Here is a 26,072-nt window from a genome sequence, read left to right as displayed (position 1 = left end):
AATGATTCCGCTTCAAAGCAGGTACAAGCCTTATCCCAGCTCTGATGACATCACACAAATTTGTGAATAGTTTCGTCCGTACGACCCACGCAATGAAAACACTCGTCAAAGTCATGTGGTACATCTGTGTTGCATATTTAAGAAACGTCCGCCTCTGTAGCGTAGGCCTACTGCAGCTCTGCTGGCGTCACACAAATAGGTGAATAGTTTCATGTCTGACCCGCGCATTGCAAGCACGCATCATTTTTGTATATGTGTGTGTGTTTTGTAGGTAAGAATGTCTGCTAGCGTAGTGATTAGCACAACTAGCTCCCATTGTCGGGAGCCTGAGTTCAATTTCCGGTACTGTATTGCCAGAGAGTTACGAATGGCAGGAGACTGATATGCGGTAAAAATGGTACATGTAACTCCCTTCCACTGGAGGCCTGTCTAAAAGGAGCTGCACCACCTCGGGATGAGGAAATGAGTTTACTTTAGTTAAGAAATATTCACGGTTGTTGCTATTAATATAGTATAATACCAATATAAATGGTCCGTTTTTGGACATTATAAATTTTCCAGCTAACTCATTCCTGGTTGCCAGCGTTTCGCCCTCGTGTGCTAGGTTGGGCTCATCAGTTGGTACCTAGCACACCTACCAAGACGCTGGCTAGTGCACACCGCGGAGGCCACTGCGTAGGCTACTTGCAGCCACTGGCAGTGCCAATGCACTATGAGAGACTTTGTCTCTTTACCAAAAATTGATGCCTGCTCGGCCATCAGATGATATAGACGTTAATTCCCATAGGGAATATGAAATATTGGTATTATAAATTTACTCATTCGGGACAAATATTTCATATTCCCTATGGGAATCAACGTCTATATCATGAATATAGTAGGCAAGATCATTAACAAAGTGATCGTTTAACCCTTTCCCACCCACAATTTCAGTCCGCTTAGCGCCAGATTTCAACCTATTATTTAGGAAAAATTTAAGCAGAGCACACTGTTTCAGAAAAAGTTAAATGTAATAAAAACTGTTGATCACAATGTATTCAAATTTTCAATAATATTAGAAAACATAGCATCACATCCATTTCTGTATTTATTGAATCATAAGGTTGTTGGTTCAAACCTCCACCCCACCCCCCACCCCCAATCGTGGTACTCGACACAAAGGTAGGCTCTATTTGTCACATTCTCATGTTGTATGAATCCCTCTAAACCAATAATCGCGTGATTCTGGAAGTGGAATGTATACTGTATATCAGCTTCTATTTCCCTTGAGCAAGTGTCTTCACATTCTGTATCTATGTTTCAGGAATGTGCCTGTTTGAATGCTGCATTGATATATATGCAAGTGGCTATCTCACTGAACAGTTTGTCTCCTCATAACATGTCAAAAATAATATATTTTTCGTAATACTCTTTCGAAATTATGGACAGGTTCAGAGTAACAAAATGAAATATTTGCGTTAACTGAAATGCTGCGGCATCGCAATCAGGTCCGAATTCTCGATATCCGTTTTCACTTACATCACTGTTATCACTAAAATTATCTTCGTTGATATGTTATTCTCTCACTAAAAACTCACCTCCAACCCCTACTCAACGATTCTGTGTCACTTTCGTTGTCTATATTCAGCTCAGTTTCAATATCCGCAGTATTCAATCCCGCCATGTTTATGAACGAAACAGCTGTCCCGCGCTCGCGGAAGTTCAAGACCATTTCCTAGGCGACGTCAAGACATATTATCACTCTTCTTTCATTTCCTAAGCCTTGTAGATCGTACTGCGTGTTCATAAATGTCTCATAAACACTTCAAAGCCAAAGAAAACAAAAAACTATCGCATAGCTCGCATAAGTGTGCAGACAATGCAGCCGGGCGCGGGCGCTAAGGACCGGAAGGCAAAGTGAAGAGTCGGGCGCTTTCGGGCGGGAAAGGGTTAATTCTCGTAACATGGGCCAATATAGGTTTCTTTGGTTAGAAGTAAGTTTAAAACACAATAAAAACAATCTAATCATAACTATTGTTTCAAGTCGCCGGCATATCTCACAAATAATAACAATAATAATAATAATAATAATAATAATAATAATAATAATAATAATAATTATTATTATTATTTTACGTTCCCAATTAATGATTTTCAGAGACGCCAAAAAACGTACTATGCGTTAATAAAAAATGGAGACAATGATTATAAGAAATTAAACATTATGATAATAAAACACATTACTGTCACACCTGAAAATATCCATAAATGCGGTAAACTTTCCTGTTATTTATTTATAATCTTCCTGTCGTGGAACTTCCGGCACTATGCGGGCACTTGATAGCATACCTAACCTAAACAATCCAATCCCTCTTATCTCATTTACACCTGTTTAGGTAAATCCTGATGTGATAAATGTGTAAAACAACCATGAAATATACTTAAAAATAAGGATTTGGCTTTCAATAACTGCGGTTATGCAATGAACGCTTCCAGTCACTATGTGTTACATTCGGAAGTACAACTCTTAACATATGCAGGTTATCAGCTGGTGGTTTGGCATGCTTTCTGCATGGACTGGCTTCTGCTACACATACACAAACTCTCCAGAAACCATTTGGGAATAGATTCTTACTGTTTGGACCCTATAGTTGGGAACTAAACTATTTTTAAAAGTTTCAAAAAGACAGGACCTTGAATGCTCTCGATGCATGGCTGACAAGATGGCATTGAAGATGAAATCATTTGGAATGACGACATGCCGGTGCCGGTAGCAGGGAAGTTGGCAACACAAGACGTTAATTCAAATAATGAAAGCAGTGATCAGATTTACACAGGTTTACTGTGCAGTAGGCCTACTGCTCAAATGGCAGAGACAAATGACTGGCCATTAAGTTCTTGTCTATCAATATTGCATAATTTGATAGTACAATACGCTTATCCCTTTTCTCTACGGGGTTGAGTAGGAAGCAAGACGAATTTTCGTAGCAAGTTTTTAAGATCGTATGCCCTTCCTAACATCTTCCTAATCAGAGGAATTAATGAGACGAAATGAATGACGTGATATGAGTAACTAAAACTATCTACTTTATATGTAGGCCTAAAGGTCATGTTCACCATTTATTCCTTCGAGAAAGATTTAGACAAGATTTCTAGGAAAGGGTTTAAATTACTTTGCTTTCTGAAAAGAAATTGTGCCAAATTTGTTTCTCCTAGAACTCTAATAACTTTGTTTTCCATTCTAATCAGGCCATCGTTAGAATACTGTTGCGAGGTGTGGCTGCCTTCTCAGCAGTATTTCATACAAAACTTGGAAAGAGTCCAAATAAGGTTCATGAAATGGATCAGCTACAAGGGTTTGGGTATTTCTCTCTCTTCGTCTGATTACGAGTCTTTTTGAGAGACTATGAGCATGAGGACATTGCACTCACGCTGCATATGTGCCAATGCCCTCTTTCTTTATAAGTGTCTGACGAATAGAGTGGATTGCTCAACATTACTGGAGCTGATTCCATTACATGTTCCTCGTCGCAATACTCGGCAAAGGTATATTTTTCATCTGCCTAAAGTGAGAACTGTGGCTCGGGCTAACTCATGGCTTGTGAGGGCACTAATATCACTGAATGAGGTGGGTGAATCAGTGGACCTTTTTCACTCACCCCCGTCTAAAATCAGACATGCCCTATTGACCTCATGAATGTAAGGCCCTATCTGTAAGGTATGTAAATATGTAAAAGTTACTACATATAGTTTAATAATGTCGATTATTTAAGGAGATTTACTTTTATTTATTTATTTATTTATTTATTTATTTATTTATTTATTTTATTTAAGGTTTTGTAAATATGCATATAAAAAGGTCTCTACATTTAGTTTGAATCTGGTTATTATTTTAGGAAATTAGTGTTATTTACTTAAGGTGTATTTGTTGTATATTATGTTTTATTGAATCATCTTTAATTGGGAAAATAACCTGTTGATGATAAATAAATCTATTCTATTGTCTTTTTACATTTAGAAATACTGCCTTCCAATGAAAAATAGAATAGTGTAGAATGTTTACATGTATAATTTATAGTTCCTTATAGCCTAGAAGCTGTGTGTTCACTGCACAAAATTTGAGGTTTTCACATATTGGACCCACCTTACTTTTATTGGCTGTATAAGTGGAAGAAAAAGGGGTTTAATACATGAGTAAATACGGTATGTCCTGTGATCTACTCTCATTTTGGTATGCGACACCCACCAATACTTACGGTATCTTGTCTAGGATTACTCACACCCTTTGTAACTGGGAATGTGTCATCACAGAAATATCACTAAGCATCCTTATCGATAAGAGTGAAATTGTAGGATATTGTAACCACACCCCCATCCTACCTTCCCCTTACTACACTTGTGCAGGTTTTTAGTGGTAGGGAAGTGGTTAGTCACTATAAGTGTATTTTACAACCTAACCTTCTCTTCTGTAAATATCTGCTAAACTGTCAAATCATCAGTTACAGTCACATAATACACACAACGTACAGAGGTTGGTCCAGAATGTTAGATCACAGAATTAAAAGTCAACTACAACTTAACACTCCTAGACCAAAATTTTTTTACAGCACCAATATGTTAAATCATGAAAATATCAAATGTCATGTAAACAGCATACCAAAATATTTAAACAAGAACACTACAACTTACCGACAATGGGAACCCAGCACGCCCTCTATTATATGTATTAACAAATGTTAGCACCTCTTGCTGCTGCGTCATTAATTCTGTACTTTCATCGACCAGCGTTGAAAAACATATGAACAGCAAGGTTATCTAAGGGGAAATATGCCAATATTAAACATTTAAACAATTTCTCCCAAGTTGAAGTAGTCCAAGGACAAAACTACAAGGGACACGGGTATAAAGAACAACAATAGCAAGAATTATGAAACCATATTAATAAAGACATTTGTGGAAAGTAGGGATAGGGAAAACTAAACTAGAGAATCTTCTAAGATCTTGAAGAAAGGAAAACCACCAGGTTTGAGCATTAGTGTAAGAAAAGTTACAGTGATATGTCACTAAATAAGTTATAAATGCCTATATAAATAATATTAAATTAAAAATGCCTTTGAAACTCATCTATAAGATCACTTCTACATTATTTATTTCTCAAGATAATCTTTACTTATACTGAACTAATAACTGTCCCTGTGGTGGTAAAACCTTGAATTTCCTCCTGTTCTGGAAGAAGTTTCCAATGCTTTACACAGACTTTAATTTTGTTTGCAACAGCCCTCTTACGTAGATTCCTTTCCTTCATCAATATACCTATACAGATGTTGCAAGCAGGCATGATCTATTTGCTGACAGGAGCACAAACAATACCTTGTTTTTTTTAAGAAATATAACACTCCAACTTCCATAACAGACGAAATAGTAACCATAGTCCTACAGAAGAGTTGTCAAATTCTGTCTGTATCACCATCTTAATCCAACACCTCCAGGTATTGTTTAGCAATACTTAACTTTTTTTTGCAATTATCATTTTAGTGTTAATTATTAGCCTACTGTACTGATGGGAGTATACTGATTCTGTTGGGGCTATTTCCATTGGGAGGCAGTTATGTAAATAGAAAATAATTCAGTTAATAATACAGTAATATCCAGTTGTATGTTCTCAGGAAAGAAAGGTACAGGAAGCTGTTAGCCAAAATAATACAAGGAACACTGCATTGTCTCAGTAAATTTAAATTCACGTTCACTTTCAAACTAAAGAAAGACCTAGCTGAACACTTGCATTTCCTCATTTTGATTATTGCCCATATAACTTATAATAATCTCATAGTACAATGGGAAATTAAATTACAGTATGTTCAGAATGCTTGTAAGAGACTGATCTGTGGGCTTCAATACACCAAGTACGTCACACCATTGTACACTCTTGATCAGAACTATTCCGAGAGGAAAGGGAAACAGGTAAAGTATGAGCACACATTTTAGCCAATCCTGAGAATGGAGAAGAGATAAGTGGGGGCAACGTCATACATCTTCATCTTCCAGGAGGTGTGGCCTTGTGCTCTTATTGCTCCCTTACCCTTTTCCCCTTCCTTTCTTCTTTGTTCATCAAACCACTCTGTCTATTTTGCACTCTGGCTATACTGGCTTTTCCTAATCAAGGAAAAAAACCATACATATGAAGGTTGGAACTTAAATAGTGGCAACTATTTATTTACAACAGATACAAAAGAGTTATATGTTAGCAACCTTTACTGTCCTTCAATGTAGTCACAAGCGTTGTGTATAACCCGTCGCCAGCGATGTGGAAGTCGCAGCATACATATAGCACAGCCTGTTTTGTTGATGGTGCGAATGGAGCGGTCTACTGCCTGTCGAATCACTGCAACAGTTCTAAAGCGAATGCTAAAGAATCGTCTGGTTTTGATCACTGTCCAGTAACGCGGCAAGAGCATGCACTTCTTCTTCACTCGTAGGACGACCTGCCCGATGAATGTCTGCCACAGTTTGCCGACCATCGCTGCGGCTTTTACCCAACGTGCCACTGTTCTGTAAGGCAATGCAGATTCCCCACAAGCCTTTTGAAGACCTTGATGACACTGTCGTGCTGTACGATCTCTGGCACATTCAATCTTGATCCAACTCCGTTGTTCCTGTTTGGAGAACATAGTGACAAGGTTACGTTAGACCGCTAGCACACATGTGACTGTGTTTCTCTTGCTTGTGCGCACACAGGTGATGTGGGAAGGGCGAGTCCATTTGCTCTGAGGTAAGGTAGGTATGTAACCAACGTGTGCTATCAGCGACAATATTAGATTCTGTTGCACAACGCCTCCACAGCAGTGTTGCCACTATTTAAGTTCCAACTCTCGTACATACATCATTATTATAAACCGTTATGCCTTTCAGCATACAGTCTGCAAGCCTCTGTGAATTTACTAAACGTCGCCACAATCCTCTATTAGGGAAAAAAATTAACTGTAATTTCATTACTAAGAAATGTGTGTAATGTAGTCTATTACGTTTCATCAGGATTCAATTAAAGTACACTTGTGTCTCGGGAATGCAGGATGCGGAGCCATTCGGAAAATCTCAGAACACTTAGGTTCTCTTCGGTTCCACGAACTATAACTGGGTGAGCTGCTCTCTTCAGTTCACGAACTAGGCTGGACTTAGCTAGCATAAGGCGCCATTTCGGACACCAACACTTTCCTCATGTGTTTAAGAACCTTGATGTGCGTGTGGTAGAAAGTCGCCAACTACAGGTTGCTCTGGCGTGAAGCTTTGTATCATTCAGGCCCGCAAATCTGCATCTTCACTACCTCCATTTCACCAGCAAAAAATATCTAAATTTGAACCTCAGATAAGATTTATGTCAACCAAGAAACCTCATAAAAAGATGTTATCCATCGCAAAGCCCACAGCCACAGAAGAGCAAGACATTGCAATAAAATTACTGTTACCGGTGTTACCTAAATCTGAACTGCAGTGATCAATCGAGGGTCTTCTAAACACGATAGAAGGTGATAAATAGCAATATTTATATTATAATTAATGGCAGGAGTGTACAACAAAAATAATTCTCAATTAGCTACTAATAGACTGCTAATTAAATTAGTGAAGTGTGTGATTTGTGAATTTACAAACTATAAAATTCATACATACAGTATAAATTTTAAGTATGTCACCTGGAATCATAATTCTCCTGCTTTCCTCAAGACAAAACAGTGTAAGTAAATTCCAATATTGTAAAATATCACATTAGGTTTAACATTCAGTTGTCAACAAGTATTGTTATCTTGGATAAATGACATAAATTGAAAGTTGCTAATGGCATAATAGTTGCAGGCATACGTTAGATATTATTTTGTTGTTTTTTGTTGTTGTTGTAGGTGTGATCAGTGGGTGATTTGGATAACATTTACAAGAAAGAAGGATCTATCTACTTCAATAGCACGTACATGATATGTTGAGATCACTTCCAATCCACAGATTTTAGGAATCCTCGTCTCTATAGTCAGGGGTAAGTTATGAATCAATCAATCACTACTGAACTGCATTTAGGGCAGTCGCCCAAGTGGCAGATTCCCTATTTGTTGTTTTCCTAACCTTTTCTGAAATTATTGCAAAAAAATTGGAAATTTATTGAACATCTCCCTTCGTAAGTTATTCCAATCCCTACCTCCTCTTCTTATAAACAAATATCTGCCCCCCCCCCTTTTACTCTTGCATTCCAGCTTTATCTTCATTTTGTGATCTTCCCTACTGTTAAAGACACCACTCAAACTTATTCGTCTACTAATGTCATTCCACGCCATCTCTCCACTGTCAGCTCAGACCATACCACTTAGTCCAGCAGCTCATCTCCTTCTCCCAAGTGTTCCCAGCCCAAACTTTGCAACATTTTTGCAATGCTACTCTTTTGTCGGAAATCACCCAGAGCAAATCGAACTATTTTTCTTTGGACTTTTTCCAGGTCTTGAATCAAGTAATCCTGGTGAGGGTCCCATATGCTGGATCCATACTGTAGTTCTTATCTTGGATTAACTACATAAATCAAAAGTACACAATGGCATAAATGTTCCACTCATAACTTAGATGTTAATTTCTTGTTTTCTTTTGTTCTAAGTGTGGTCAGTGTGTTATCAAGTTATCAACTCATTTGGATGGCATTTACAAGAAAGAAGGACCTACCTATTTAAATAGCACCTACAAGATATGTTGAGATCACTTCCAATCTACAGATTTTAGGAATCCTCGGCTCAATAGTCAGGGGTAAGTTATAAATCAATCAATCACTACTGAACTGCATTTAGGGCAGTCGCCCAAGTGGCAGATTCCCTATTTGTTGTTTTCCTAACCTTTTCTTAAATGATTGCAAAAAAACTGGAAATTTATTGAACATCTCCCTTCGTAAGTTATTCCAATCCCTACCTCCTCTTCTTATAAACAAATATTTGCCCCTCCCCCCTTTTTACTCTTGCATTCCAGCTTTATCTTCATTTTGTGATCTTCCCTACTGTTGAAGACACTACTCAAACTTATTCGTCTACTAATGTCATTCCATGCCATCGCTCCGCAGACAGCTCAGACCATACCACTTAGTCCAGCAGCTCGTCTCCTTCTCCCAAGTGTTCCCAGCCCAAACTTTGCAACATTTTTGTCAAGCTACTCTTTTGTTGGAAATCACCCAGAAAAAAATCGAGCTGCTTTACTTTGGATTTTTTTCCAGTTCTTGAATCAAGTAATCCTGTTAAGGGTCCCATACACTGCATCCATACTGTAGTAGGTGTCTTACCAGAGAACTATGCCCTCTCCTTTACACCCTTACTACAACCCCTAAACCCCCTCATAACCATGTGCAGAGATCTGTACCCTTTATTTACAATATAATATTTATGTGATTACCCCAATGAAGATCTTTCCTTATATTAACACTTAGGTACTTACAATGATCCCCAAAAGGAACTTTGACCCCATCAATGCAATAATTAAAACAGAGAGGACTTTTCCTATTTGTGAAACTCACAACCTGACTTTTAACCCTGTTTATCATCATACCATTGCCTACAGTCCATCTCGCAACATTATAGAGGTTATTTTGCAGTTGCTCACAAGCTTGTAACTTATTGATTACCAGTGGCGTATACAGAGGGCTACCAAGGCTATCAGCGAAGCCCAAATCTCCATTGAGAATGATGGAAGTCTAAAGCACATTGTAATGTAAGCATCTGAAACATTGTTCCATTTACAAAACTTGAAAGCAGTGAGAAAAAACGTCGCGCATATTTCTGAGAGCAAGGCATCGGAGACTGATATTGCAGCCCAGACTCCCACCCCTTTCCCCTCGACTCAACACATGCAGCTTGCTGCTGGATATCGGATAGGAGCGAGGACCGGCGGAGGATAGGTGTGCTAGGCCTCGGTCTGTTAGTTCGCCACTGCTAACTATCAACCATGTGTTACTCATCGTAAATACTTCCTCACCTCATACTTCTGAATGATATAGATAAGAGAGTGTGGGAATTCCTCACTCCTGTTTACTTCTACATCCTTGTAGGAAGAGACTGCAGGGCTGCTGTTAGATGAGCAATACCGTTTTATTTTCATTGGTAGATCTGTTAAAATGAAATGCCACCTTTCAGGTTTAGTGTTTTCATTTGTTGGTTGAATCGAACCCATGATCATGGGTCGGACACCAGTGAAGGATGGGTATGACTGCTGTAAAATAATAATAATGGGACCGGGAGAGTTGGCCATGTGGTTAGGAGCGTGCAGCTGTGAGCTCGCATCCGGGAGATAGTGGGTTCGAACCCCACTGTCGGCAGCCCTGAAGATGGTTTTCTGTGGTCTCCCATTTTCACACCAGGCAAATGCTGGGGCTGTACCTTAATTAAGGCCACGGCCTATTCCTTCTCCTTCCTAGGCCTTTCCCATCCCATTGTCGCCATAAGACCTATCGTGTCGGTGCGACGTAAAGCAAAATAGAAAAATAATAATAATGGGGCATGGCAACTATACAGGCTTGGTGTTGACCTAACAGGGATAAAATGAATGGTAAAGACATCATAAACACCCAGTCCCCAAGCCAGGGGAATTAGCAGTATTAGGAGGTTGATTCTGGAAGCTGAACCGGGGCCATCGGACCAAAGGGAAACGTTCTATCCATTTAGCCACAAAGCCGGACTTTCATTTGCTAAACCTTAGGCTAGCATCTCCACTGATCAGGGGTTGAGCATTGGCAGTAGCAGAGTCCAGTGCAATAGCCTGTAAAGCAGCCTTCACAACACAACAGGCTTCTTCGTTGGCTACTGGCTGCAGCTCAAAATGCTGAAGGCTTGACGTTCACTAAACCAACCACCGAAAAGAGGTAACCTAAGTCTAGTGGTAGCCCATGTCTTAATCTCAGCATACGCCACTGTTTATTACTCTGTACAGAATAACATTGTCTGCAGAAAGCCTTATCCATGACTCCACTTCTTTACACATATCGTTGATATAAACATAAAGGTCCAATAATACTGCCTTGAGGAATTCCTCTGTTAATTATTACAGGGTCAGATACAGCTTTGCCTACTTTAATACTCTGAGTTCTATGTTCTAGAAATATAGCCACCCATTCAGTCATTTTTTTTTTCTAGTCCAGTTGCACTCATTTTTGCCAGTATTCTTCCATGATCTACCCTATCAACTGCCTTACATAGGTTAATCGCGATACAGTTCATTTGACCTCCTGAATCCAGGATATCTGCTATATCTTGTTGGAATCCTAGAAGTTGAGCTTCAGTGGAACAACCTTTCCTAAACCCAAACTGCCTTCCATCAAACCAGTTATTAATTTTGCAAACATGTGTAATATAATCAGAAATAATGCTTTCCCAAACCTTACATTCAGTGCATGTCAAACTGACAGGCCTGTAATTTTCAGCTTTATGAGAGCCTCCGTGGCTCAGGCGGCAGCGCGCCGGCCTCTCAACGCTGGGTTCCGTGGTTCATATCCCGGTCACTCCATGTGAGATTTGTGGTGGATAAAGCAAAGACAGGACAGGTTTTTCTCTGGGTATTCCGGTTTCCCCTGTCATCTTTCATTCCAGCAACACTCTCCAATATCATTTCATTTCATCTGTCATTCATTAATCATTGCCCCAGACGAGTGCGACAGGGTTAGACAGCCGGCACATTTCCTATCCTCGTCGCTAGATTGGGACTTCATTCATTCCATTCCTGACCCGGTTGGATGACTGGAAACGGGCTGTGGATTTTCATTCATGCTTTATGATGATAAATAGTCCTTGTGTATAATACTTTTAACTTCCCTTTACTGCTTGAAGACAAAATGAATATTACATACATACATACATACATACATACATACATACATACATACATACATACATAGCTACAGATGGTTATGCACTTCAGCTTTCAGTCTGCAAGCCTCTGTGAGTTAAGCAATAATAATAATAATAATAATAATAATAATAATAATAATAATAATAATAATAATAATAATAATAATAATAATAATAATAATAAATAATTTAGTATTTTATTGCAGTCAGTGGTCATAAGATTAAATTACAGTTCATAATTCTTTTAAGTTACACTAGAATAACATGCACATAATTTGAACATGAATATTTTGCACATTAAAGTATGGTATCTTTCAATTAATTATTATTATTAATATTATATAATGAATGCACCAAACTTAACATTTCACTACTCATAATAAGGAGTAAATATTACTTGCAGCAGAAACATTTCAGCGATTCTTTTCTCTGAAGACAGGTAAGAGTGCGATACCTATCACAAGCTCTACCGCGTGAAGCGCAGATACACTGTGTACTTGGCCCATGGTAACTGAACGCTGAAACCTGCCCTCACTTTGTCATTCCGACAAGATTTTGCTTTTCACTATCTTTACAGAGGGTTGTTCGTAGGCATTCCCTTGCTGCTTTCACTACCGCATCACTATGTGCCACCCACTCTCTTTCTATATCGTATGCCTGTTTCCTGGACTACATTACTTCCATAGGTCTGAGGCTTGCTTGAAGTGTTCCAAGCTTGGTCTATTTCCCCTGTGGTTGGGGGTGGTAGAATAGCAAACCCGATATTCCCTGCCTGTCATAAGAGGGGACTAAAAGGGGCCCCAGGGGCTCTGAACTTTGGAGCGTGGGTTCGTGTCCACGGGGCTCTTACCTGAGTCCTGGCATTGCTTCCACTTACTTGTGCCAGGCTCCTCACTTTCATCTATCCTATCCGACCCCCCTTGATCAACTCTTGTTCTTTTCTGACCCCAATGGCATTACGTATGGAGGCTTAAGACATTTTTCATGTTTATGTCTTTCGTGACCCTTGTCTTCCTTTGGCTGATACGTTCATTTTTTGAAGTGTTGGACCCCTTCCATTTTTTCTCTCTGATTAGTGTTATATAGAGGATGGTTGCCCACTTGTACTTCCTCTTAAAACAATAATCACCACCACCACCACCACCACTCTGTGTCCAGCTCCATGGCTAAATGGTTAGCGTGCTGGCCTCTGGTCACAGGGGTCCTGGGTTTGATTCGCAGCAGGGTCAGGAATTTTAACCATCATTGGTTAATTCAGTTGGCACTGGGGCTGGGTGTATGTGTCGTCTTCATTATCATTTCATCCTCATCACGATGCATGGGTCATCTATGGGCGTCAAATTAAAAGACCTGCACCTGGCGAGCCAAAGTTGTCCCCGGGCACTCCCGGCACTAAAAGCCATATGCCATTTCTATTTACTACCACTCTGTAAAGCAGGATGCTACCTTACTTATAGTCCTAGTGAAGACCTCTCCCTTAACGGGTCGTAGCCACCTGAGCGCAAAGCAGGCCATGACTCTGAAAATGTTAGGGTATCTTGAGTCTGAGGACCAGGTTATAGGCCATTCAGCCGTTACCTGTGGTTCTTGAAGTAGGGGGTGACAGCAGTAATCCACAAAAATTAATAATATAATTATACATCTTGGGCTGTTTCACAACTAGTATGAAATTGAATGGTATTTCACAACAGTTCATCATATTCTTGTAATTTATATGCTGTATTACTATAGCCTGCCCGTTTTGCATTTCCTAGTACTAGAACACGGGATTATTCAAAAAGCAATGTGTATAATCAATATGAATATGAACTTTGTTTCAATAAACTCTTATTTTTAAACGCTAAAACCAGATTCTGTGCCAACACAAAATCTTGCTGGCAGCAGCATGAAGGGCATTTTGAGATCAAGAAAAAGAGGGAGTTCACGCAAGAGGAAGAGAGAAGAAGAAGAAGAAATGAAACATAATGGAACGTCTCCATCCACCAGTACTGCTCAGGTGCAGCCAACAGACAGACTTCTGCAAGGTGTCCTAAAAGTGTTAATAATGATGTTGTACAAATTGAAGGGTGAGGTGTGCAGGTTAGAGAAAAGTAAAGTGGAAACAAAGTCTTCATTGCAGCTCATACTGAAAGAATTTTTTTAAGGGTCAGGTGAAAAACTTTGTTCATAAGAGCAAAGGAAGGCGATTCACTGACAGCGATAAACTGTTGCTCTTGCAATATATTATTGTTCTTCTAAAGCATGCCATTTCACCCTTGTCTATGGAGCACATCGAGTATAACCACTCGGAACGTTTCTGCTCTCTTTGATTCCACAAAGTATACACTGCGTACGTCAGTTGTTGCGGTGGGTGTGGCACTTGCAGGCTGCTTAGCGCGCCACATTTAAGTATGAATTTCCTTAAGGAATAGTACAAATAAAATCTGTCCCCCACCCCAGACACAGCACGTTTGTCACGGACTTGAGTTCCAGTTGTCAGTTCGAAAAACCCCACTGAAGAGAAATGATTCCAGATTACATACTTCAAGTTTATACTCTATGTATGAATTTGAGTTTTTTAATTCACAAATCACACACTTCACTAACTTAATTACCAGTCTATTAGTAGCTAATTGAGAACTATTTTTGAAGTACACTCCTGCCAATAATTATCATATAAATATTGCTATTTATCACCTTCTACTGTTTAGAAGACCCATGATTGATCACTGCCGTTCAGATTTAGGTAACAGTAATTTTATTGCAATGTCTTGCTCTTCTGTGGCTGTGGGCTTTGCGATGGATAACGACATCTTTTTATGAGGTTTCTGGGTTGGCTTAAGTCTTTCTGAGGTTCAAATTTAGATTTTTTTGCTGGTGAAACTGGAAGTAGTGAAGATGCAGATGTGCGGGCCTGAATGGTTGGCAATAAATTTTGCAGATGTTTGTCAATAATGTCGAAGTCTTCATAGGATTCAGCCTCATCTAGGATGTGCATGAATTTATCCAGTAATATTTCTCGCCTCTTAGCTTTGCTGTCACATGCCTTTGTTGCTCCAGGGCATTGTAGTTCATGGATTATTGCACGTTGTTGTCGATCTGTAGTGGATGCCTCATGGGTGATTAAACTGTCTGTAGATTCAGCTGTACTGAAAGGCTTTCTACTTGCTATTCTCCATATCAAATGAATGTGTTTACACATGTTGAACTTGATTGATGAATCTGGACAGCTGCAAGTGAATGCGTGGAGGCATGTCTCGCACTCTGTACAAAGCAATTTTCATTTGCACAGGCTTTCACTCATTCACCTTATTTCGTACAGTTCGTTGGAATGTTTTGACTGCACCATCCACACATTATTGTCATATATGCATCTTTAGGGTCGAGGTGAAATGACGATTTGTGGCGTTGCCTTATGGCCGAAAGCTTTGAGGTCACTTTACCTTTATTCAGATGAATAAGTCCATCGTAGAGTTTGTCCCTTAGATACCTCATTAGAGCATAAATGGCAATATCTAATCGTTTGGGCTTGTTTCCCTTTCGATATATATGTTTGATCACTTTGATCACTCCATGCATTCTCTCAAAGTGCATGTTCGCATTGAGACCTGAGTGTTGACGATAACAATATGCCCAGTTTGGAGCAGATGCCTGATAATTATTTTCAAAATATATACCAAAATTCTAAAGTGTCTGGGTCTTCTTTCCGAAGCCGTAGAGCCTCCTCAAACATCTTTCGAAAGGCCTTTTCATCTCTCTCTTGCATTAGCGTTCTAATGATTTTATAGATTTCGGCTTGTTTTTCATGCTCTTTAATCTTGTAAAGATTTCTCCTCCAAACTCGATCTACATGCCATGAACACAACAGTCGATGTTGAGGTGGTTTCATAACTTTCAACCAGGCATTATGAAATACTTCTGCCATATCAGACATAAGTACATTTGGTTGAAGTGGAGCACAGAGAGTATCCAGAACAACTGTTAAGAAGATCTCCATAATCGGAAGATCTCCTCTGTTGGAAAACATTACACCATTACGATGACAGTGGAATGACAATTTTGAGCAGTTATCTGTAGTTCTAACCCAACGTCCCCTGCTGCATACAAACTCGCACAGACGATCTTTTTCGACCTTAGATTTCCAGTAATAGAAATCACTCACTAGAAAATTCCACAGTTTCATTAACTACATCTATATCATGTTGCGACGAGTAATACCGAAGCATCTCGCTTCGTGATGCACAGTCATATTTACATAATGGACAAAGTATTTTTGACTCAAATTTTGCGGAGACCTTTTCATGCATGCTGAATGTATGCCGCTTAAGAGAGTCACGTCTTGCAGTGGAGAAATCACTCAAGTTGCACTTAAAACTCTCAATTTGGTTGCCACGGTGTTTGGTACTGATGTGCCTCAGTAAGTTTTTTTTTTTTTGCTAGGGGCTTTACGTCGCACCGACACTGATAGGTCTTATGGCGACGATGGGGATGGGAAAGGCCTAGGAGTTGGAAGGAAGCGGCCGTGGCCTTAATTAAGGTACAGCCCCAGCATTTGCCTGGTGTGGAAATGGGAAACCACGGAAAACCATCTTCAGGGCTGCCGATAGTGGAATTCGAACCTACTATCTCCGGGATGCAAGCTCACAGCCGCGCGCCTCTACGCGCACGGCCAACTCGCCCGGTCAGTAAGTTTTTATGTACACTAAATGACTCACTGCAGAAATTACAGTTCAACCTACCTATTATTGCAAGATAAATTACGACTATCCACCCGTTCAGTAATAACATCTTCAAAACACTACAACACTCTTATAAATCACAGGAAAACTTTAAAATGCCAAGAGAACCTGAACACAAACACAAGATAATTACGCCTATCCACCCCTTCAGTAATAATACCTTCAAATCACTACGGCACTCTTAGATGATGATGATGATGCTTGTTGTTTAAAGGGGCCTAACATCGAGGTCATCGGCCCCCGGCACTCTTAATCACAGGAAAACTTTAATAAAGCCTAGAAAACATGAACACAGACACATCACAACTGTGCGTGAACCTTCTCCCGCGCGTTACTTCGCAGTGGCGCCTTATGCTAGCCAAGTCTAGCCTGGTTCATGTTGTACCGAAGATAGATGAAACAATCCAAGTGGCTCCACGCACTGCGTGATGTACCGAAGAGAGCCAAAATGTTCCGAGCGGCTCCACACGTCGTGTTCTCGAGAAAAAAGTGTCACTCCCTCTTGTATGTGTAAATTGTAGAGATGTGTTCATTTACAAAGAATTACAATGTTTTAATAAAATATTATCAATGAAGAAAATGAAAAAAGGAATGGGAATTGAGATAGAAACATTAAAGCAAAGAAGATCATGCATATGTAAATAATTGCATTTAAAAATATTTGGCTTGACGAAGATGAATCATTCAGGACATGTTTTATATGTAGAGTTATTCAGCTGAATGTACATATGTGTGAGACTAACACATCACAGTTTGCAGAGTTCTTTAAAGTACTTTCAGTAATCACACTTTCTGTACACTTTTGTAGTGTCTGTATGTTCAAAGATATTGGTACAAAGGATTTTTAAAAAAATAATGTAACATATTTAATATTGCCATAAATAACAGGTAAATGAAAGATATTTGCGACTGGTTTCCTTCCCTATCCGAATTCATTGAAACTGTATCTTGGGCACATGAACATTAGTGCTGCGGGTCACCACTTGTATCGCAAACATCTACGCGCAGAATGACTGTCGCTGGGGTAATGTTGATTATTACATAATCTGCAGATTTCATTCTACAAAATTTTTAAGGTATTTATTTACATTTTTCTTTTGGGTTTGTCATAGTTATTGTGATCTTGCGTTCTGACATTCTATTCTGCAGACCCCTATCTTTTTGGTCGCTGCAGACCTCGTGTTTTAATTTACATATTGCTTGTTCCGTGTGTATCTTTACTATATGCTAGAGCGGAGACTGACACCGATCTGTGTAAATTTTGTGTGTACCTGTGACCTTGATTTGAGACCTTGTTTAATTTTCTTTGAGTCTACGACTGGCTGACTTTGTAATACCAATATAAAGGGTCCGTTATTGGACATTATAAATTTTTATATGTTTTGACGCTAATGATACGCATCTCATGTTCCCCAAAAAATATGAGTATGGAATGTATCATGCATTATATGTGTGTGGATCACTATTGTATTTGGGGTGAGCCTGGGTTGCTGCGCAGCCATCCGACATTGTGATATGTGTATCTTGTTCAAGCTCACAAGCCTCTGGTTTTATTTGTCATGCAGTGCGAGCATTCTCGTATCTTAGCTTGACCCCTATACTTATTTTGATTTGCTCATAATGGTCTCTAGGTTGTGTGTGCGTGTGACTGTGTGCATTGATGGATGAGATTTGTGTTGGTTTCCGCATCTCGCGAATATTATTTTTGTGCCTTATTTTCTTTATTGCATTTCTTTTTTGGCTTATTTTTAAAATATTTTCTTTTGGTTAACATGTTTCATTGTTTGAGATATTGATTGATCTTGGTAACTATGGCGACCTATCATCTTCCTAGGTTTTTCCCTTGGTTTTTTTTTTTTTCTGCCGGGGTTTTGCTTCTCGGTGCCTTTCTAATAGCTGGGGATGTGAGTCTCAATGGAGCTATTGTTATAGTGGCCTACGTCTTTTGAATGGACGTGGCTGTTGAGGCCTATCATTGCTGTATACTCCATTATGCAACTTTCTGAGTTGTGTGTGTTCTTTTGCACCTGTTCTACTTTTCACAGAGAGAAAGGGGGTGCTTTCTATTTTGACTTACTGTTTCGTGAAAAGGTTTGTTTTATTGATGTAATTCTCACTCGTCGCAACGCTTCCAATACAACTCTGTTAGTGCTTGTAAAAGATAATTTTTTCTGAATTGAAAGGAAATTGACTATGCACATTTTATTCCTTGGACAGAATATGTAAATTATTTGTATCCCCAGCTTTTCTTCATTGACTCATTTAATTTCATTTTTATGTTAATAAACCCTTTTATTGGATCACTTTTCTTTTATTGGGGGTTATGCCTCTATCATTTCCTCCCTGTAATTTAAGAGGCACGAGTTCAGATTCAGGCAGTTTTCAGCCTGTTCTTGTAGAATCCACAAGATTAAGTATTCGTGTTGTGGTGAGTATATATTTACTGATCCGTGTGGGTTGGCGGACCTCTCATGGACGGCATGATCGGGTGGTGCACAAGGCTGCCAACTTGTATACTTGGGAACTAAGACAAGCACAGAATTATGTTTTTGTTTTTTCTTGCCGTACAGAGATTATCCACCGCGGCCATAGAAAAAATCCTCTCAAAGGGAGTGTGGCCCCTGTTCTCATACAGAGATTGGCCTGGATGTGCAAAACTAGGTTACAGGTACTAAATGATGTTTCTTTCTTGGCATGCAGACAGTATACTCCTTTACACAGGGTATTTACTTGTGCTTTTATTATGCGCTGGTTGATGACGGTATGTAATTCTTATCATTGCTGGGAATTATTTCACACTCCATTTTACGCTGGCCGGTAGCAATGCTAGTAGCTTCTAAAGCAATGGAGAATGGTGAGTGCTGCTCTTTATTATATAATAAAAAGTAAATGTACTTCTGGAGGTATATTGATGTGTTCCTGAAGATGTTTTACCATGGTTTCCCATCGCCTCTACAACTGATATTGTGTGGACTTGACCGTTAACTTCTTTCTTACTTATGCATCGTTTTTCGAGTTATAATCGGCTGATGATGACCCAGACTGGGGTCGAAACCGGTACCATTTCCACTTTTAATTAAATAAGAATGTAATCTCTACATCTCTTATTTACTTGTATTGAATAGGTTGAACTACCATATTTATTTTTTCAATTTAACTGTGATACTTTTCAAAACGGAACAATGAAATTTTTATCTTTAAATGCTTCTTTAGGATGGTGTTAGTGGGGTCTTTCTTGGCAATATTGAATTCATTATCTGTGAAAAAATGCTCTGTCTTCAGTTTTATCCACGATTACTGTACAGTAGTATTGCCTTTATGTAAGTTGTCCTTGATTTTTTGTTTTAGGTGGTCAAATAGTGTGTTAGCTGCTGATTACCGTTAATAAAGTACTATTATTACATTTTTTATTGTCCTATTGTTTGTGAATATTAAGAAATTTGTGTTGTTATTTGATGAAAAAATTTAAATAAAATACATAAAACAAACAAAATTCTTCTTCTTCTTATCCTCCTACTGTTTTTCCCATATATGCGGAGTAGGGGGTGAGACTTGGGTCGCACATGGATTTGGCCCTAATTTACAACTGAGTGCCCTTCTTGACACCAACTCTATATGGAGGGATGTAATCACCAGCCCTCGGATTTTAGGGAAAGACCTATTTTGTTCTTGAAGGAATGACTTAAAATAAAGTTGTATTTACACATTTCATGTATTTATAAGGTTAGAAACTGTGGTCCTATAGTGCCTAAAAATGTCCAAACTGGCGTTAAAACCTATATCTATAAGTTGTATTTTTATCCCTAAATCAGTTAAAAATGCATTTCAGTATATTCCGAGAAAATAAAATATTTGCTGACTCGTTTTCAGTATGTTAAACAAAATTTTACAATCGGGAAGCTGTAAACCACACTCCCCGAAATGCCTTAAAACCTCCAACACTCCCATAGTTTGTCAAGAGGCAGGAGACAGTAGCCATTGATCTGCTGGAGAAAAGAACTGCATTTCATTCTGTGAGAACATTTCAGTATTCCCGTTTGTTCAGTGTGAGAATTATGCCGAAAGTGTCAGGTTCCAACTCGTCTTTAATTAAAAGTGGTTACAGGAGTTGCTCCTGTGACGTTTGCAGCAAAGAGGAGAGTAAAGTTGTTTATTTCCCCTTAACGAGTTATTATCAATTAGCAAAATAAGTATGGTATTAAAATTAAAATATTAAAATATGTACAATTGAAACTGCCTACAAGTATTTTAGAACCTACTTGGGTCTTTTAGGCAGCTAAAATAACCTTTTAACACCAAAAGATCCGAGGCCTAGTAATCACTATTGCATGTTTCTGTGGTGGTTGGAAGTGCAGTGTGTTGTCTGAATATTATTAAGAGGAAAGTGGTGGAACGAACACTAACAGCCAATCTCTGAGCGAGAAGAAATAATTATACGGGATAAGAATCTCATACTTAAAAACGTAGCGCACTAAGCAGCCTGCAAGCGCCACATCCCGAGTGGAACCGAACAGAGCTGAGATGTTCCGAATGGCTCTACACCTGCGTTACCGAGCAGAAGTTCCCGAGACACAAGTAGCCAGTCCAGCCTAGTTCATGTACCGAAGAGAGCCGCTCCCAGCTATAGTTCATGGAACCGAAGAACTGTAAATTTTCAATACGGACCAAAAATGAGATTTATAACATGTAATGAACCGAAGAGAGCCGAAGTGTTCCGAGATTTTCCGAACGGCTCTGCATCCTGCGTTCCCGAGACACAAGTTTGAAGTACTATCACACATTTATTTACAATCCCAATGTTCCCATACTTGCAATCAGTCAAAGACTGATTCTAGATATAAAACAGAAATACACAATAGCTATAACTCTCATTTCTAGTTTTTTTCATTGAAGAGGCCATTTATTTTTTCTTGTATGGGAAACGTTCATTTTTAACTTATTTTTTCATACAGAATTCGTTACTTTTTCTTTAAGACAGTTGATTATGACATTATGAGAATATTTTATTTCTTCTTTATTACAACTCACCTATCTTTATTTTTCGAGGAATTCTGAAGAATATTCTTTACTTGCAAGTCTTTGTAAATGTAAGTACTGTCTTTGTCTTTTATTTTTATAAGTCATTTTATGCCATTAAGTTTCTCTCCCATTTCCAAACATTATATTAAGTAAACGCATGGTATGATATTTCAGTAAAAGAGTATGTCTTTAAACGAAACACGAATCGCCTTTCTAAGCTTTTAGTGAAGGTGACCTTGTTTCATCTTAATTTCTTGCATTCAATAATTCTTCTTTTGATAGTGCTTGCGAACGTATTAAACTATTTAATTTAATGGGATCTATACTGACAAAACTAAGTGTCATTATTTCTTACCCATGAAATGATTGAGCGCGATATCATTTGATGATAAAGTTATGGTCGAGATTGCTAACATTACAGCACACAAGGATTACCAAGAAACAGGAGAATTTGACCCTCAATAAGTAGACATGTTTATCTTCGCTTTCTCTGTCTGTCTCCTCGTTCTTCAGTTGTGTACATGTGTTAAACTTCTACATGACCTTGTTCTGACCAATGAAAGCAAGTGTAAGCTGGTATTGGGCGGTTATGAGAGCTGTACTGATTTCCTGGTCAAAAATGAATCTTTCTGGCCATTAGTTTCTTATAAAAATCAGTGTACACATGGCTCAGGAGGCTCTGCTTGCAAGAGCACCGCACTATTTACTTTCTTTGTTTTTTCATAATATTCTTAAAAATTTCTCAAACAGACTATCTCAGTGACTGCCTCAAATTCCTTTCTCATACCTGCCAACTTTTAGAAACCAAAAATAGGAAGATTTTTAATTCTTGGATTTAATCACATATATTCCACCACGGTCTAGGTGAAAAAACGTCAGGATAAAGGCATACATATCCTACAGTTACAATGCCAATTGACCATTAAATTTATAACCTTAAACTAAGAAAACATAAAAATGGTTACAAGAAAATGCAACTAATCATCCTCATTTATGACACATACGAATAATAATATTTATGTCACACTGACACACGCAACAAAATGCATAATACCGTATTTTATTGCGTAATTAATGCACTTTTCTGACGAAAAGTACAGGCGAAAACTTCGGATGCATAAATTATTCAAGGAATTCAGATATTTACCAATTATTAACAATTCATTTACATTTAAGAGATGCATCAAATATAATATAAACATAATTGGTTCAACTCATTTGCGATTATTGTAATTTGCCATAAAATTCTGGCGCGAGATTTTTTTCTGAAAAGTCAAATAGGGTACATCAGATAAGCTATACACGTGGGCTTGAAGTACCGACACTGGAAAATATTCTTCACATTACGAGCTGACAATACGACCTGAAGTGAAATAAATATGAACTAATAAAATTACAATTAATGTAAAGCCATAACAATGACATACTGACAATAAAAGAAAACTGTCCAACATGAGAAGGGCCGGGCATCGAAGGAGGGACCCTGCTACATTACCCAAAACCGATCCAATCTTGTACGAGTGATGTGTTTATCCACCCTTTTTCTTCAATACGAACGTGGATCACTCGCGAAAAATTTTGCTTTAGGCATTGTTTTTCATTTTAGAACAATGTAAGGTGCAAGATTTCTGCCATCAACTGTTACAGCAAGCATTGCAGTACATCGTTTTTTTGCTTCCAGTAGCGCATACAATAACACTATATGGTTGCTTTCTTATCGATTGTTCGACTTTGTGGCATATGGAAACTGATTGGCGTCTGACTGATTACTATACGGGAGATCAAATATTCCTTCACTTTACGCTTCTCAATCACAAAGCGATGAAAATGGTAAAAATCATGAGTCATTTTCTGGCATAATGTTGTTCTTCGTCGAAGAGAAAGTCCACTTCTCTTCATGAAATTAATCAAGCCTCGGCTAACCTTCAAATCCGAGACACTGATTCCATGTGCAGCGGCTATTTCTCATTCTTTCAAATACAGCATTTCGTGAGAAACGGCTTATCCAACGTTGCGTAACAAAATCATATATTTAAACAGATCCTCCTCTACATGTGAAAACTTGCTGCTTTTTGGTCCGCGAAATGCTTTGTGAGACTTGTTGGCCGCTTGAAGTGCACTTCTGTTACCGTGGTAACGCACGTTTCATTTGGACACTGAAGACTTGCTGCCCTATTCCCGTATGTTTTGGCGTAATCGATCACCGCGAGTTTGTATGATGCAGTATTACTCGAATACTGTGGACTGACAAGCAATTTTGAGACCACAGAATGTCCCGTACCCGAAACACTTGTAAAACTAGTGCAGTGGGATTTCCTGCCGACTGATAACAGCACGTTGCTCTGTATTTGGAATGCCCGCTTTCGCAATAGGAAGCTTGCTACTTGACTAGTTGATATCTTAATTTCGAAAAGCATACGGAGCGGCGTGATGGATGTCCGAAGTTGTGGGTGCGTCAAATACGTGACCATTTCTTTTTCTCCGCTTTGCACCCAAAAATATTGGTATACGTAAAGTATGCAAGGGTGTTAATTACGTGAGAAAATACGGTAGTTTCCTTTATCAGGTAGTAATATGAACTGAAATTGATAGGTATCTCTGAACACTTGGAGATAACGTTTGTTATATTTTTTGGCCATAACGAGAAAAGAAAATACCAGAAACTGTCACCGCACAACCCCCTTAAAAACATTCAACTCATTAAAATTATGCACTTAGATACACTAACTACCACATACAAAACAATTCAATATGTCCCATACATTATTAACATACAAATTTGACAGAGGGGAAAGCATAGAAATGCAAGAAACAACACGTGGCCTACAACTTCGACGAAACTACGCACAGAAACTATGTTAACAGCGTGCGAACGACAAAATAACAAACTCTGTCTTTCGTCCTGATTGGCTGAAACTGAGTCGCCAACGCGCGCTAGCCTCTCTTGCTTGCAGGACGATTGCTGCCCTGAATCCCCAGCTGTATTAAGTGCACACGCTGCTGTGGTGAGCGGCAAACACGTTACACGAAGGTGACGGACGAAACACTCACGAAATAAAGCATCAAATAAATACACTTGAAAATGAGGTTTCACAAATTAAACAAGCACATAAGAATTCATCTCTAATCCTAGGGGAAGAGTATTGGCCTTACTAGAGGTTATATTGGTCAAAAATAGGAAGAAGTAAAAATAAATCGGAAAATTGGAAGATGAGTTAAAAACCGGAAAGTTTCCGGGTAAATCGGAATGGTTGGCAGGTATGCTTTCGACACACCATAACAAAGATATGCGATCCAGCAGCACCTTCACTTTTACCCCTTCCCATACACAGAACTACAACCTACACTAAACCACTCACAGTTATCGAAGTTCGACAATGAAATCTCCAACCACCAGATGTCAGATGATAGTCTAGAAACTCAGCTTTCAAACGTGCCTGTGCTGAAATAACTTACTAAGAAAATATGATTGACTCATCCAGTTTTGACCTTAAAACTCCTCCTAATTCCTCTTGATCATCATTTCCCTCTTCCTTTAATGGAATACATCTTACTTCTTCTCTTTACCTCTACATTAAAGGCAAATTTTCAATAACTTCTTGAAATTCATTATCCGTTTTAAGTTGGTATGTTCATTTTATTAATAAATTTACTTCTATTAGATTAAATTACATTACCACTAGTGCCACTTACAAGGACTAATTCAATATTCTTACATATATTACTTATATTACTGTATGTATGAACAGTATGTGTTTTATATACCACAATTTCCTAATGCATTAGACTCCCCTGTCATCCCACTAGCTCTTTAAGACAAAGGAAATGAAAAAAATTAAAGCTCATACTGAAGAACCCCCAACACAATTCGTTGGAGAAAAACGATTCCACTTTGTAGTGGATATAGGCCATACTGCAGCTACGATGATATAACACAAAGTGAAAAGTTTCATTTGTCCCACCCACGCTTTGCAAGCGCATATCGAAGTTAAGCGATATGGATGTGTTTTGTAGTTAAAAATACCCACCTCTGCAATGTAACAGTACAGTTAACTACCGTTCTCGGAGGCCCGAGTTCAATACCTAGTGCTGCCAGATATTTGAGAATAGCAGGAAGATTGGTATGCAGTAAAAGGGTACATGCAACTCATCTCCATTGGAGGCATGCCTCCAAAGAGCTGCACCACCACAGGATGACACAAGTTTATTTTAGTTAAGAAATATTCACAGATGTTACTATCAATACAGCAGGCCAGATCATTATCGTTCAATATCTTGTAAGTCAGACCAATAGATGTAATTTGTGGAGAAGTAGTTTAAAACGTGATAAAAGCAATCCAAGCATCAGGATTGTTTTATTTGTCAAATCACATTATGTGTTAATAAAACATGGAGACAATGAACGTACAAAATTAAACATTATAATCATAAAATCCATTACCTACACTCATTTAGATATCCATAAATATGGCAAGCTTTCCTGTCATTTATTTATTGTCTGTTT

At 38.6% G+C, this 26,072-nt stretch overlaps 1 protein-coding gene across 4 annotated transcripts in view; it reads right to left on the bottom strand.

Annotated features, from left to right (window-relative positions):
* LOC136864134 (E3 ubiquitin-protein ligase RNF170) overlaps positions 1–26,072 on the bottom strand; it is a 354,319-nt gene that overhangs the window by 248,170 nt on the left and 80,077 nt on the right. For 2 of the 4 annotated variants that reach the window (XM_067140754.2, XM_068226177.1), the window contains exon 5: positions 4,669–4,794. The exons of the other annotated variants lie outside the window; for them this stretch is intronic. In XM_067140754.2, coding sequence (XP_066996855.2) covers positions 4,669–4,794 — 126 coding nt within the window. The remainder of the gene's footprint in view (positions 1–4,668; positions 4,795–26,072) is intronic. 4 annotated transcript variants of the gene reach the window in all.

The sequence above is a fragment of the Anabrus simplex genome, chromosome 2, assembly GCF_040414725.1.
Source record: "Anabrus simplex isolate iqAnaSimp1 chromosome 2, ASM4041472v1, whole genome shotgun sequence".
Taxonomy (NCBI): domain Eukaryota; kingdom Metazoa; phylum Arthropoda; class Insecta; order Orthoptera; family Tettigoniidae; genus Anabrus; species Anabrus simplex.
This window is presented reverse-complemented; position numbering and strand designations above follow the sequence as displayed.